Source organism: Limulus polyphemus, unplaced genomic scaffold, assembly GCF_000517525.1.
Source record: "Limulus polyphemus unplaced genomic scaffold, Limulus_polyphemus-2.1.2 Scaffold1073, whole genome shotgun sequence".
NCBI lineage: Eukaryota > Metazoa > Arthropoda > Merostomata > Xiphosura > Limulidae > Limulus > Limulus polyphemus.
The window spans coordinates 52,148-67,695 of NW_013666683.1; the positions used below are offsets into that span (position 1 = coordinate 52,148).

At 36.1% G+C, this 15,548-nt stretch overlaps 1 protein-coding gene across 1 annotated transcript in view; it reads right to left on the reverse strand.

The window, feature by feature from the left end:
* The window catches only part of LOC111086408 (GTP-binding protein REM 1-like), a 20,562-nt gene extending 18,170 nt beyond the window's left edge, over positions 1-2,392 (reverse strand). The window contains exons 1-2 of the mRNA XM_022389115.1: positions 1,645-2,392; positions 1,344-1,432 (exon numbers count right to left, since the gene is read on the reverse strand). Coding sequence (XP_022244823.1) covers positions 1,344-1,432; positions 1,645-2,308 — 753 coding nt within the window. The 5' untranslated portion in view covers positions 2,309-2,392. The remainder of the gene's footprint in view (positions 1-1,343; positions 1,433-1,644) is intronic.
* Between the last annotated feature and the right edge of the window lie 13,156 nt (positions 2,393-15,548).

A 15,548-nucleotide genomic window follows, 5' to 3' on the forward strand; every position in this document is an offset into this window, starting at 1 on the left:
TAGCCCATTGTGTAGCTTTGTGCTTAATTACAAACAAACTGATCGAGTAGTGGGACCTGTCAGTTACTCTTATAACGCAATCAAAGTGCAGGGTGCATTTTGTCGCAACAAAGTCACAAACCAAGAATTCTCGGATTCAAATTCCAGGCACATTTGTTACTTGGCCACGCCCAGCCCTAACCACCTATAATTTCTGCACAGATTTATTTTCTAGATAAATATTAAAAAAAAAATTACGCGAGTATAATGATATAGGCATAAATGATGAATGCGCTTAAAAAATAGTAACCATATATTTTGTTATAATTAACCTTTTTTCTTCATCATTAGCCTTAAAAAATTAAAAACAACTTGATCATCTGAAAAATTTAGAAGAATTACAAAAGCGCTTTCTGCACCCTCACATTTTAAGTATTTATACGTGGAAAGAGTATTAGCTCACACAAAACGCCATGTGTTTAACAGTTCCTAATGATGCGCCATATTTATCCCTGTAGGACGTTATTTTATTCAAAAAGTACAACACTAAATATTCCAAGATAAGCTCATGGACATTATGTTAACATAACCATGAATTACCGATGCGATCCATCACAATATTTATTTAAACACATTTGTTTACATTATACAACAAATTAATTGTGGGTCCAGGACTTTGTCCCTAATAACATACGAGATATAAAGAATAATATTGTTTGGGATTCCCAATGTATTTTATATTGTATTTCTTTCTTTTTCTTTTTTTCGTCAATTCTTTACACCAGAAGACATAAACATAAAATTACTCAATATGAACTCGGTAATTTGATGGTTAAGAACATTTGTTTTTTTCTTCATCAAAGTTGTTACCCTCAATATCAGTTTCCCCATTTATACTATAATATAATAATTATGTTTGGAACTTGGACTAACGTCCATATTATACATTGGACATCCATATATGTGTGTGGTGGCATTAGACTTAATGAATGCTAACAAAAGATCAAGATTATCAGATATTGTTTGAATCCAGATTGAAAGCAGTCAGAAAGGCGAATAATAAAGTGCTCTGTATTGTAATAAGTAGGCCGATTAATATTTCATCACAACCAGACACGAACGTGGGATCTACCTTTTGAATCTCCTACATAGAAATAAAATATGTCTAATTAATTTCTATGGTTCATTGAGCAAGTACTTAACATTTTTAAAATACTCTAATTTGCTCTAATTTAGAATTGCTTCGATTGAGTACTTGTATACATGAAGAAATATCATACTGATGATAATAGAGTTTTTTAAATTCACAAACTGTATATAAAGTGTATTTTCTTTTTTGTTATTTATGCTTCCAAATGAAATACCTTTCTTTCCGTCATTGTTTGTTCAATAAACAAAAGTTCAGATTCTTCATCGTTTAAAATGACTGTTACCAATTTTTCATCTCCTTCATCTAGAAAAAACAACAAAAGAAAACAATGAAAAACAAGCATTTCTCTTCGGTTATCGGATCTAGTTGACTGTCATTAGAAATTTTACATAAAACATAATTTTATTCAGTGCTAAGCGATGGTAACCAGCTCTCTGCAGGGGTAATTTGTAACCTTTTAACAATGGTAACATTGATACTAATTAGTTCTTTTTGACTAAAACTTTCATACATACCTTGAGTTTCGTCATAACTACAAATATATTCAGAGGTGGTGAACTGGTATATCAAGGACGATTTGCCGACCTCAGGGGAGCCGATAACAACGACCTGGTAGCTGCTGTTATTCTCACAAACTTGCAATACTGATTTACCAAGGAGGTGTGGGATATCTAAAGTTTTGGGGGCTAGGTCCTCTTTGAAACGGAAAGAGTCCCCTCGATTGATCACTCGTTTGGACTTGACTGAGAAGTTTCGAAGCCGCTGAAAAGCCATGTCGTCGGTAAAGAAGAATGGGTAAAGCTCCTTGCTGATCATACTGCTATCAGGTACACTGGCTACACGTTGACGATGAAAATGACGCTCAGTTTCAATACAGTGCTTTTCTGCTGGAATTTCTAAGGTACGTGTTCTATTAATTTTTTTGGTATTCTGTTTTGTGTTATGTTTGGCCTTCTGAACTTCAGCTGACTGATTACATATTCTTTGTGGAACGTTTAGATCGTTAGCACAGTTTATTGTTCGTGATCCTGATGTAGAAGGAACGGAATACTGTCTGGAAGTAACTGGCACAGATGGGACTAGTTGATGAAGGTCGGGTGTACTTCTAGGATAGAGTTTAGACAACACCGGTTGTTTCGGATATCCAAAAAAACTGTCATCCGATTTGTTTCCAGACATGACCGGGCTCGTGGCATTCCCTAGAGGCTACAGAGTAGTTGAACTGTTTTGTTAGCTGTCGAGCTAGTATAGAAGAGGTCTTCGACTCCTCACTCTGCTCTTACAAAGATCCCTGCACCACACGTTGACGATTCCGAGGATGTGCATTTTATGGGCCATTTTATCCTGGCAACTTGCCAACACGTGATTCTATGACGTTAATACTCCTGAGTTGAGGACTTGTGTAAATAAATCTAAATGTTACCTGGATATATCGCAGCCCCCTCATACGCAGAAACGTATTTTCATCACCTCTTTGAATGTTGTAAATAAACTTAATTTCACGAGCTGCAAACTGATGCTAATCAAAAAGTGCTTCGTTTATTCAAGCAAGGTAAAAACTGCGTGGTTTATCGTAAAAATTGAATGAGCAGGAGCAGTGGCAATAAATATCAGAATACTGTTGAATACCTAACTGTATGAGTAAGAACACTCGTAACAACAGAATTCAGAAATATGGGTGACAGTGAATATCAGAAACTATCGAATTAAGAACATGTGTAACAACTGAATTCAGGAAGATGGATGACAGTGAATATCAGAATACTGTTGAATAACTAATTGTATGAGCAAGAACATGTGTAACAACTGAATTCAGGAATATGGGTGACAGTGAATATCAGAATATTGTTGAATAACTAATTGTATGAGCAAGAACATGTGTAACAACTGAATTGAGAAAGATGGTGACTTTAAATACCAGAAACTGTTGAAGTAAGAACATGTGTAACAATTGAATTCAGAAAGATGGGTGACAGTAAATCTACCAGTAAATGTATATCTCCAGTTTATTCTGCGTCATTCTTCATTCCTCACAATGTTAAAATTTCGTGTCGTTAAGCTAAAAAACCAATTCTTAACCAGAAGATAAGCGTACTGCCACCACGTTTTCAGTGGACTAAAAACGTAGTAAATGTATTAGTAATATCATCGTGGTATAGCTTGTGGACAATATACTAAAGGAAAGTTTCAGAAAAAAAGATATTCTCATGGCTTACAATCCAGGATAAATCTCTGTGCGACACTCAGTGTCTTGCACCTGGAACTACCCAACGGGAAGAGTGACGCAGTAAGCTAATTTTGAAATATTCACCTTACCTTCTGATTATAGCTTTAAGTTTGACTTGGGGACAAGATAACAAGGTTGTTACACACTGCCTTATACATGTCAAGGATTTTTTTCGAAGGATTTAACCTTCGTTTCCCGAAAAACTGAAGATATCTTTAACCTTGATGACGACGCACCTTTTTCCTCCTATAAAAACAAGGAATTTAAGAACAGTTAAGAAAGAAAACAAAGAGTCCATATGGTCTGTTGCGTTTTATATATGTAAATCGGCGGTGTAGGCCAAGTGACTAAAATTATCCAGCCCCTCCTCCGTGTGTTTGGTCCTGCTGAATCTGTAGCATCGTTTCGTCTATAACTTGTTCAGTCTTTCGGGTCCATTTTAGTGTTAAGCTCCAATAAATGGCCTAGTGGCTAGAGTGCCAGACTGTGGGCCTACGTGTCCATCGTTAACGGAAATAAAATAGAATAAAAAATCGCGCTCTGCTTGTTTGTAGTTAAGCATAAAGCTGCACAACGGGCTATATATGCTCTGCCTACCACGGGTATCGAAACCCGGTGTCTAGCGTTGTAAGTCCGCAGATATACCGCTGTGCCACTGGGGGGCTGCGCTCTGCACTTTGAAGCCATGGGTGCGTTACAAGAGCGACTGTCAAATTCTACTATTCGGTCACATACGAGTTGGATGTGTATGCTATTAACTATCTGTGATCAGTATAGCCAGCCTATCAGTTTAAAATTATAGACGGCTAGCACATACAGCCCTTAAGTAGCATTACGCGAATATCCGAAAACAAACAAATAAAATCTCTCCAACAGCAAGCTTTCATTGGATAAAAGCTTTCATATAAAAGTTTTAAATTTCTATAATGTAATTAAGAATATGTCGATATATGTATATATCATCTTTCTTTCACTTCTCTGAAATTCATGTGTTTCTTCTGTTGCTAGCATAAACTGGGACTATTTTGAGTCTCTTGCGCGAAACCTCGTCTATAAATATGGCTCGTGGTTTCAACTGGCTTATTATCTTTAACTTCGGATGTTTGATGACCAACAGATCCTACAGTACTAATCTAACTGGCAAAAAGAGAAGATCCAAATACAGATTTTTACTTAGTATGTTCTGTTAATCACTTTTCAAGGAAGGAGCCAATGACAACAGGTGCATGCTTAGAGAACGAATTATCATAACCCTTTTAAGTCGCTGACTTTCGTTTGTTTCTTTGCACGTTTTAGTTTGTGGCCTAAAATGTGCCTTCTGCACTTAAGTAATTTTCAGTAGCTCCAAAATGGTAGCATCGATATGTTCTGCGGGAATTGTCTTTTTCGTTAGAAGTGATAGGTAGGGCTGATGTCGAAGGTTACATTCTAGGAAATATAAAAAAGTGACTTTATTTTTAATGAAAGCCGTTGTGAATAACGAGTATTTAGCATTTTAATACAAGTAAAGACAAGAATGAAAGAAAAACAATTGAAACAGTAAAGGGGGAGAGGCAGAAAGAAAGAAAATTGAACTGAACAAATAATCATTTATCGAATTAATGAAGCAATTAGTTTTGAAAAGTAAATATGATGAAACTAGAATATTGTGAAAGGTTCTTGAATAGAAACGTGAAACGTTTAAGGAAAATAATTAATAATAATTAAGAAAATTAACGAAATAAAAATGAGAGAAATTCAAATACTGTAGAATAACTTATGGTCTGAGAATGTAATCATAATTTATGGGTTAGTGGTTACATTTCTTCGTATTATTGTTTACCACAGATGTTCAACATTGTGTTGTATAAGTATATAAATGTGAAAGTAATATAAGAAACTTTAAACCTAGAATTACCAGGTGGGTCTATATTGCCCTCAGCAGCTTTTCATACACATTTTTCTTAATTAATTACGTGCCCCCACCATGACTCAGCGGTAAGTCTAAAAGCTTAAAACGCTTAAAATCGGGTTTCGATACCCGTGGTAGGCACAACACAGATAGTCTATTGTGCAGCTTTGTGTTTAACAACAGCCAACTAACTGATTATGTACGAAATTGCTTATGGGTCCATGACTATGCTGGTTACAAGGTCCCTAATTGCACATAAAGTACCGTCATATAAAATAACAGAAATAATTCTGTCCATATTGCAATTAGTCTTAATAATTACCGATAGGTCCACTACGTATTTTACCTAAAAAATGGGTGATTACACTCATTTTTTCTCAGTCTTTTACACTGAATATTCATACAAGCAAAAATAATTAACAAATTACTCAATATGTTGCAATATATATAGACCCTACCGGTCGGTATTTTAAGGGTTAACGATACCGAGTGCTTTTCTCGCATTTTTCGGCGTTTGAGGTGGCTCAACACAACGCAGTCACGGATGGTATTATCATCCCTATCACGTTTTGTGTTTATTTGTTTTTCTCTCTCATAAAGGATCGACATATATATAACCTTGGGCGAGATTAAGAGAAATAGTTTGGTTTGGTTTGTTTCGAATTTCGCACCAAGCTAAACGAGGGCTATCTGCGCTAGCCGTCCCTAATTTAGCAGTGAAAGACTAGAGGAAAGACTGAGGGTCACGGGTTGGAATTCCCGTTCCACCAAACATGCTCGCCCTTTCAGTCGTAGGGGCGTTATAATGTGCGGTCAATCCCACTATTTGTTGGTAAATGAGTAGCCCAAGAGTTGGCGGTGGGTGGTGATGACTAGTTGCCTTCCCTCTAGGCTTTCACTGCTAAATTAGGTACGGCTAGCCCCGTGTAGCTTTGCGCGAAATTCAAACCAAACCATAGCTGAAAAAGAAAGCATGTTTGGCAAAGAGATTCGATGCCAGGTTTACATGTTAAACATAAGACATTATTCTGCCGTTAAGAACAGATGCCACCTACTACAATATTCTTACATATAGCGCGATAATTAAGGAAACGCCGTATTTAATATGATTATATAGTAAAAACAAAGCGTTTTTTTTTCTTCTAGATTAAGGGTCCCAAATTTTATCCAAGAAAATCTAAAAATGGTACTGGGTGTTTCAAAACCTCTGTCAAAAGATCCTCACTATACTTTCCTTCATTCTCATCTCTTAGGCCCGGCATGGCCAGGTGGTTAGGGCGCTCGACTCATAATCTGAGGGTCGCGGGTTCGAATCCCCGTCCCACCAAACATGCTCGCCCTTTCAGCCGTTGGGGCGTTATAATGTGACAGTCAATCCCACTATTCGATGGTAAAAGAGTAGCCCAAGAGTTGGCGGTGGGTGGTGACGACTAGCTGCATTCCCTCTAGTCTTACACTGCTAAATTAGGAACGGCTAGCGCAGATAGCCCTCGTGTAGCTTTGCGCGAAATTCAAAAAACAAACAAACAAACATTCTCATCTCAACATATCCTTTAATGAAGCTGCTATATACGTCATCTGTTCTGGACAGTGTTCATTGGTCTTCAATATCCTGCACTCTGACACGAACTTAATTTAAAAAAAAACAGTCTCGTGCTGTTGAAAAAAGAAAAAGAAATGAAAGCAGTGTTAATTTGTGAGAAAGTTTATTTAGGTATACAGCACAACATGGGATAAAACACCTTCTTTTGTGTCCAGACTTTGCCGAATAAAACTCGTGATTCTATATGTGCCTATGGTGAAAATTTATTTCCTTAGAACAAGCAGGTTTTAAGTTATAATGACGGTTAGACTCAAGGGTGAATACTTGGGGGCACCATTTTACATACCTTTATTTGCTATATTATTTGTCTTGAATAGTAGTTTTTGAATGTTTTAATTTTGCTATTTTTATCTCTGCGACGGATAATCCTATCCTGAAATGTCTACATATGGATGTTTCTTTCATAGTCGTCCTGTATACGTAAGCTTCTACGCGGATGTTGTATGCTTTGAGTCTGCTTACAGTCTGCTTTTAGAGACGTTCTCAAGAACATCAACTCCTGTTGATGACAGCCTTCAAAGTCATGTTTGATACACCCCAAAACTAGTTATGGATATGTTTAGTAGTATTTCTGTATTTTTACAGCTGTCTCCTCCTAAAGATAACTGATCATTATGTCATTACCTGGAGTAATTTAATAAGTGGAGACGAGCAACAAATTGGGTATCCGTGGTAACTTTTTTCCGTATAAATAGTAAATAGTTTTGCTTTTTTCTTTTTAGCTAAAATACATAAAGTATGAGAATAGAAAAGATAAATAAGCCTAAAATAGTGGAGTCCGTGACATAAAACACGTCACACACTAGAGTCAGATAGTAATGGTGGCATGTTTACATAACTTTTCTTGCGACAATTGCGGATTAACGTTATATACATTAACTCATAATAACACATAAATCGATCTCAGAAGAAATATGCATATGTGCATTTATTTACAAATAAATATATAAATAATACTTTAATTAATTGAAAACCCCCCGTTGGCTCAGCGGTAAGCTCAAGAGCTTATAACGCTATAATTCGGAGTTCGATCCTTACAAAAAAAAGCTTCGATAAGATAACGCATTAAGTAGCTTTGTGTTAAAGCAGGAAATGAAACTTTCCAGTCGTCGAATATTTCTATGAAAATAAACATTTCTTTTTAAAGGATGTGTCTGTAAGATATATATTTAACAAAAAACTTATGAAAATAACCAACTGTTAATTTAATTCCAATCACATATTTCTTCAACAACAATAGCAACGAAAAAATAATAATTGTTTTGCTGTTGATTTTTCAATCCATCAATATTCTTTTCTTTAAATTGTAGGTTTGATCGTTATCCTTTCATCAGGCCCAAAGTGCGGAACGAAATTTGATGGCAACGGGACATGAACACCGAATATTCGGATTTATAGTTCGACACGCTAGCTTCTAGGCCACGCCCAGCCCAGACGGAAGAAAACTAGAAATATTTTGCTTTAAAATTGTATACAAGATCGACCGAACCCGTTTTGAGCATTGTTCTGTTTCCCGTAAAGCAGCTTCGTATTCTTGTTACCTCTGTTTCACCAAACAACCCAGGTTAATCCTCTTACGCAGCTTATATTATATAATTTAGTCTCAAAAGTATTTCTAAAAGAGCCTTTGAACACGTGGTAACAATGGCTGACCCAGTGAAGTTGAAATGCGACCAGAGATCATTACCATTTTCCAACTCTAAGATTTTGAGAGGGGGATTTAATGTAAGCCTACTGAGCCTAAATCAAGTATTATCATACTAGTCGATACTGAGTTCCATTTCATCCCCACTCAATTGTTACATAATCAGTTTGAGGAAGCTTAAAAGTTTATACTATTCAATTGGTTTTCCCCTCCTTCTGTGCTGTAGTTTTTTTTTAGTTTTTTTTTCACATTTAAAGACGATGGCGAACGTTTCTGTTTCTCTAAAGCCTCAGTGTATGTTATTTTCTCAGTGTATGTTATTTTCTCAGTGCGATAAATGAGCTCACTAAGAATGAAGAGAGATTAGTCCTAATGAAACTCGTTAATTTCGGTTATAAGCATTTATAATATTTCTAAAGAGCAGATGTGTATGCCCCTGCAGACCCTTCGGTGCTGTTTAATAAAGTTATATGAAGAATCAGCACGAGAAATGATTACTAGAATTTCGTAGTTATTAATCTAAGACCCTGATCACTCAGCGATAAGCTTGAAGACTTATGACGCCAAAATTCGGAGTTTGATCTCTGCAGTGGGCACAGCAGAGTAGGCGAAACGTCATTCTGATATTTTTAGTTGCTTCAAGGAAATGTGTCTTGATTGCTATCAACTAGTCTGTTTTCAGGTGCTGTTTAAATAACGATGCACTTCCAAATATGTCTTGATCAACTAGTCTGTTTTCAGATGCTGTTTAAATAACGATGCACTTCCAAATAAGTCTTGATCAACTAGTCTATTTTCAGATGCTGTTTAAATAACGATGTACTTCCAAATGCGTCTTGATCAACTAGTCTATTTTCAGATGCTGTTTAAATAACGATGTACTTCCAAATGATATGCAAATAGCTACCTATAATCTGGTGAACACAATAAAGCATCAAGCCCAACGTACAAAATCCATTGTGACACATTTACATCGGCGTTACGTTTCATTTATGCTCCGCCTTATAATAGAGTATTTACTAACGAATATTAATTTATCTCCTACTAAAGGTGGGCCTTAAATGCTAATATAGTTTAACATGCATCCCTTTACCAGATGATGTCTAAATCCCAGGATCTTGTTTTTTAACACGTCCCTCCATGACCCAAGAGGAGTCTTTTACACTACAATTAGTTGAATATTAAAAGTAAATTCAATCCGAAAACTCCCAAAGAGGGTGGTTTGGGACGTATATTTTCGAGACAAGTTTTTACTGGTGAATTGATAAATTTTTAAGTGAAATACAGCATCCTCAAGTCTCCATAGTATCTACTACTAAGGTCTACCCGCTAGGAGTAAATTCAGTATATATATATCAATAAAGCCACATTCTCAGCATTATTACTTAAATAATTGCCAACCTTTTATGCTTCTGTTATCACTGTTTTATGTTTTGCTTTTAATTGAGATACGAACGATTTCACCTGCGATTCTGTAGAGAAAGTCAAAGCATCTCTAAATCACCAATAGGTGAGCAGACAGGAACACTTTGAAAGCAGCTACAGGCATAATATTGTACTCGGCATGCTGCACAATATCTACCAAGGTGGTTGGTTCTAAACGGTTCCTGGATACCGCTGTGTGTCATTTGGAGACTTCCATGCATCTTGTGCTTCGCCGTTAAGCTCGTGATGCGCTGACGGATTTCAGACACTTTACCATTTCAAATCACTTTTCGCAGCCCCAACGATAAAAGAGTGCGGGAAATGCCTTCTTTTTAACCAATAAAAATATCCAAAATATTTCAGTTCCAATTAAGAAAAACCAGATAGAGTAGGGTTTTTTTTAACAAAAATATATTCCACTGGCTCGTAATGGGTCTGTTAATAAAATAAAAATCGGGCAAGTCTGAATTTCCACCACTATGTTTTATGCTATTAATAACAGATGGCGAGAGATCAGTTATACATAATTCCAAAAAATCGATACTGCAAAAACGTCAGTAAGCTTATTTTTCATACAGACCGATTCAAAAGCTTTAGAGAGCATAACATGGTTTAATGGTTAGAATGCTCGGACTGTGAATGTCAAATTCCACTATTTGGTCAGATAATAATCGCTAAAGTATTAGCAGTGGATGCTGTTGACTTGCTGCCTTTTCTTTTATCTAGCCTTACAAAATTAGGGAATGGCTATGTGGAAGAACCCTTTCGTAATTTTGCTCGAAAATTCTATAAAAAAAAAAGTTTCTTTGGGCACCAGAAACGACATTTGGTACTTTACACAAGCCGTTTAACTCATGGAGGCTCTGACCATACGGAATATTTCATCTCAATCGCTATTTAAATCCCTTGTGAAAAACGTATTATTATTATTACAAAGAAGTTGTCGGAAAATGAGGTAAAGAAATTAAAATAACGCGTCAATTACGATCGAACTATGATAGAATCTGAACTCTAATTAAGCTGAATCTTTCTCCAATATAACAGAAATGGTAACTACTAGTATTACTTAATTTATTTTATAGGTGTCGCTTTTAACATACTTTTCCCACATGAAGGTTTGATGTAAATGTTTGTTTGTTTGTGTTAGTGCAAAGCTACACACTATCTGCACTCTGTCAACCAATAGGAATCGAACCATCGTTTTTAGCGTTGTAAATCCATAACCCCATCGCTGGTTTACCGAGGAACTGATTCAAAAGATAATGAAACTTAGCACAGCATCCAACTCGTGAAATTGTTCATACTCTCTTGCAGATGACGCAGTGAATCTGGTTTGTTTTAAATTTCACGCAAAGCTACACGAGGGCTATCTGCGCTAGCCGTCTCTAATTTAGCAGTAAAAGACCAGAGAGAAGGTAGCTAGTCTTCATCACCTACCGCCAATTCTTCGGCTACTCTTTTACCAACGAATAGTGGAATTGACCGTCATATTATATCACTCCCACGGCTGAAAGGGACGAGGTTTCGAACCCGCAAATTACGAGTCTAGCGGCCAAACCACCTGGTCATGCCCAACTTTTTTTTTCAGCAACAAAATATAGTTTCATATTATCACCATTTTTTTTCCACAGAGTCACCATATTTTCTGCTACTATTTTTTTTTTTTTACTTGCAGAAATTTTTACGAGGTAATAAACTTTACTTCATTCTTCGAAACTTCAAGTTAATGCTACTGTATGCAAGTGTATTTTCATTGCACCCATGAGTTATGTTTGTCCAAAAAGAATTGACGTGCAAATTCTAGCCAGTTCAGTTTCAATCAGACCACGCACATTTTCATTAAACTGTGTTTACAAGTCTGACCACACACATTTTCATTAAACATCTACGTTGTTTTATTAGCCCCTCCAGCGACACAGCGGTATGTCTGCGGACTTACAACGCTAGAGACCGGGTTTCGATACCCGTAGTGGGCAGAGCACAGACAGCTCACTTGTAGCTTTGTGCTTAACTTAAACAAGCATTTATGTAGTTTATTGACTAGAATGTATGAATTATATTGTTATTACTTTAATTCTCACTTTCTATAGTATATATTTATTTACTATTGTTAGAATATTACTCACCTCTAATTTATATTTATTATGTAGTTTACTGACTGCAATGTATAAATTATATTGTTCTTACTTTATTTGTCACTTTCTATGATATATATTTGTTTAGTATTGTTAGTCTGACTCTCTGTAGGTGTATAATAATAATATAGAGGAAGGTAGGTGGCCAGGCCTCTACTGCCCTGGCTCATTTCAGCTGCTTTTCGTTATCAAGCGTACCTGTCAAAACGGTCAGTAAGGCTTACTTCCTCGTGCGGTTTGTCTTCACGTCTGGTAATTTTGGCTGTCTGGGATATTTCTTTCCTGTTAACACTAAAATAACTCTCGCATGTTTTGACTTCTTAGGTCTAATGTCGTTCAGCGGTATGTAGTTCAAGGTCGAAGTGATTTTTTAAAATAAATGTTTGTATGTTTGTAATTAAGCACAAAGCTACACAATGAGCTATCTGTGCTCTGCCCACCACGGGTATCGAAACCCGGATTATAGCGTTGTAAGTCCGCAAACATACCGCTATGTCACTGGGGGGCTTTAAATAAATAAAAACCGGTTTTATCCTCCGGTATGTTCTCCTGGATGGTTTCTGCAACTCATTCTCAGTTTAGGAAGCATGAAAGAGAAGGCAGATTTTTTTTTATTATTTGAGAGATTTTCTGATTTATATTCTTGGAAGATTGTTAAATTTCCCTACCACTACCAGTAGTTATTAAACGATTTTGAATATGAAAATCATCAACTCAAGTGACTACTACAGTAGATATAAAGTTTCGGTGGAATAGATTGTATCAGAACTATATTTTAAAATTGTTTGAAATTTTATACCTCTGAAAATTGTTTTTACCTTTTCCTATGCAGAATATCATTACACTCAGATCATAAAGATGCATTCAGATCGTCGATATGAAATCTCCAAGAGGATATCCAGAAAGAGACCTACTCTACCTACTTGTAATGGTGAAAATCCAAGAACACAACAAATCAGTAGCAAAAACCGTCCATGTGTCCCAGATTATTGAAATGGGTGCTGGGAAACTGTTGCCCTTTTCAGTTATGGAAAGTAATCAGGGAGAAGTGGTGTGCTTTTGGTATGATAGCCTTATGACGGAGTCTTTAGCAAAAGACTATTCATTAAGTGCAAGACCGTTAGACAGACTCTACCTACTTGTAATGGTGAAAATCCAAGAACACAACGAATCAGTAGCAAAAACCGTCCATGTGTTCCAGATTATTGAAATGGGTGCTGGGAAACTGTTGCCCTTTTCAGTTATGGAAAGTAATCAGGGAGAAGTGGTGTGCTTTTGGTATGATAACCTTATGACGGAGTCTTTAGCAAAAGACTATTCATTAAGTGCAAGACCGTTAGACAGACATGGCGACATGGACTGTAACGACGTGATGAGGCTCCAAGACCGTTTTTATATAACGTACTCGACCTCCGTATGCATGCATATAGTATTACGATGCCTGTGTTTATAGTTTTTTTTGTTTTGTTTTATGTATGTGTGAGTGTATATCTATGTAAGTTAATAACTTATGATGTACGTGTGTATATATATTTTTTCATGATGTTTGTGTGTGTGAAAAAGTAAATTAAATATTTTTGCAACTTCGAAATAAACGAGAGGCCAGTTACCCCTCCCCCTTCAGCTACTCACTGGTATAGATGAGTGAACTGAAGCAATTGATGTAAAATATCTTGTTTCTACGAGCCCATAACCTTTCAACTTCGAGTCGCATGGCATTAACTACTAAGACACGCTGCCTCCTCAGGAGTCAATATTTTTGGTTTTCTCCACAAGGTGGCAACGAACAACAATTATTTCACCGTTTTATTTCTTTTATGCTTTCGTTTCGTGTATAAGTGAGAATATACTATAAATTTAAATGTTTTAAGGTTCCGAGACGTTGCTTAATGAGTTAAGTAACAGAGAAGAAAAAGGAACAGTGGGGAAATTAGGGTTAGCAATTGCTACAGTGAAGGTTGTGTTTCCTTCCACCAGACACAGGCATAATGTACAATTACGTATTGATACTTAAGTAGTGATTAATCAAATATAATGTTTAAATTATTCTATTCTTTCTTTATTTGTCACTTTCTATGGTATATATTTGTTTACTATTGTTAGAATCTGATTCCTCATAATTTACATTTGTCTATATTCACAGACAAGACGTAGTTATTCGTCCCTGTCAGTTAATCTCTCCGGTTATCAAATATTTGATTCTGCATCGTTGTTTTGTTTTCACTAGTTCAGCATGATTAAACATGATTGGTTGTCAATAAGTCTTACTTAATTGGCATAAAGGTTTTTTATTTTTCTTTCACCACGGGAATGTTGTAGGTGTTGCTAGTAAACACACTTCTGTTTCATCTCCAAAGTATTGAATAAGCCCTAGTGCAATAGTTCCCAAATTGTACCATAAACAAGTGTAACATTTTTTCTAGCACCTCTTTTTCCCTCCAAACCGAATTTATAGGCTAATGATCACCTCATTTTCTCACCACGGCTATCAGCCACCTTAAAGTGTAGTCTTCTCAAACGAGTAGTTTATTTTAAGAAAGCCTGCGACCCTATTTTCTGTAATACTACGTCCCTCAGGTTTTGAATCAATACCCTAGTGGCCTCTGATGAAATAGTTATTACAAATGGAAGTGATGAAAATTCATACTGTCTTAAACATGAATGGGGTGTAGTAAATTCTTGTCTTCTGAAAAATACAATAGCTGGTGAAACCATTATGTTCAACCCTTTCATTGGATGTTTTTTTTTTTTTTTGTCATTATGGTTCCAGCATTCCAGCGTTTGTTAAAACTGGTAACATACCGGAAGTCTTGAGTTCGTTAAAAGCTAGTTTTTGAAATTACAGTCTTGAATGTATTAAAACTGGTTACATACCGGAAGTTTTGAGTTCGTTAAAAGCTAGTTTATGAAATTACAGTCTTAAGAAAACTAGTTACGTACCGGCATTCCTGAGTTTATTAAAAGTTGTTGTATGAAACTAGTGTCGAGTTCACTAAAACTGGTTATGTACCGGAAGGCTTGAGCTCATTAAAAACTAGTGTTTTGTTCTATATTATTTCAAGTGGACTCCTCTTGAAAAAGTTCTCCCTTTTAAAACCAAATAAACTGTGAGAAGCACGAAGATTGAAAGAGATATGTTGTACCTTATTGACAAAAAACTTCCTCCTTTTGTAACATAAAAATAGCGAACTCCGATTTTTCAACAAATCAAAGTCAACCTTGGAAATCCGACTTATTATTCTTATGTTTCAAAACAAGTATTATAGATAACATATACACATGAAAGACTAAGCCGTTAGTAGTTACAATTCACAACTTCCCCGAAGCTTCGTCCAAACACAAATAAGCTCATTATCAGTTGAGGAATTGACGCATACACACAGGGAGAGACTAAGCACGTGGGTAAGAAACACAAGACAAAAAAACAATATTTTGTACCCTGAAACTAAGTCATTGGGTGATTTCCATAAGTCCAAACAAGAGGGAATCCTCA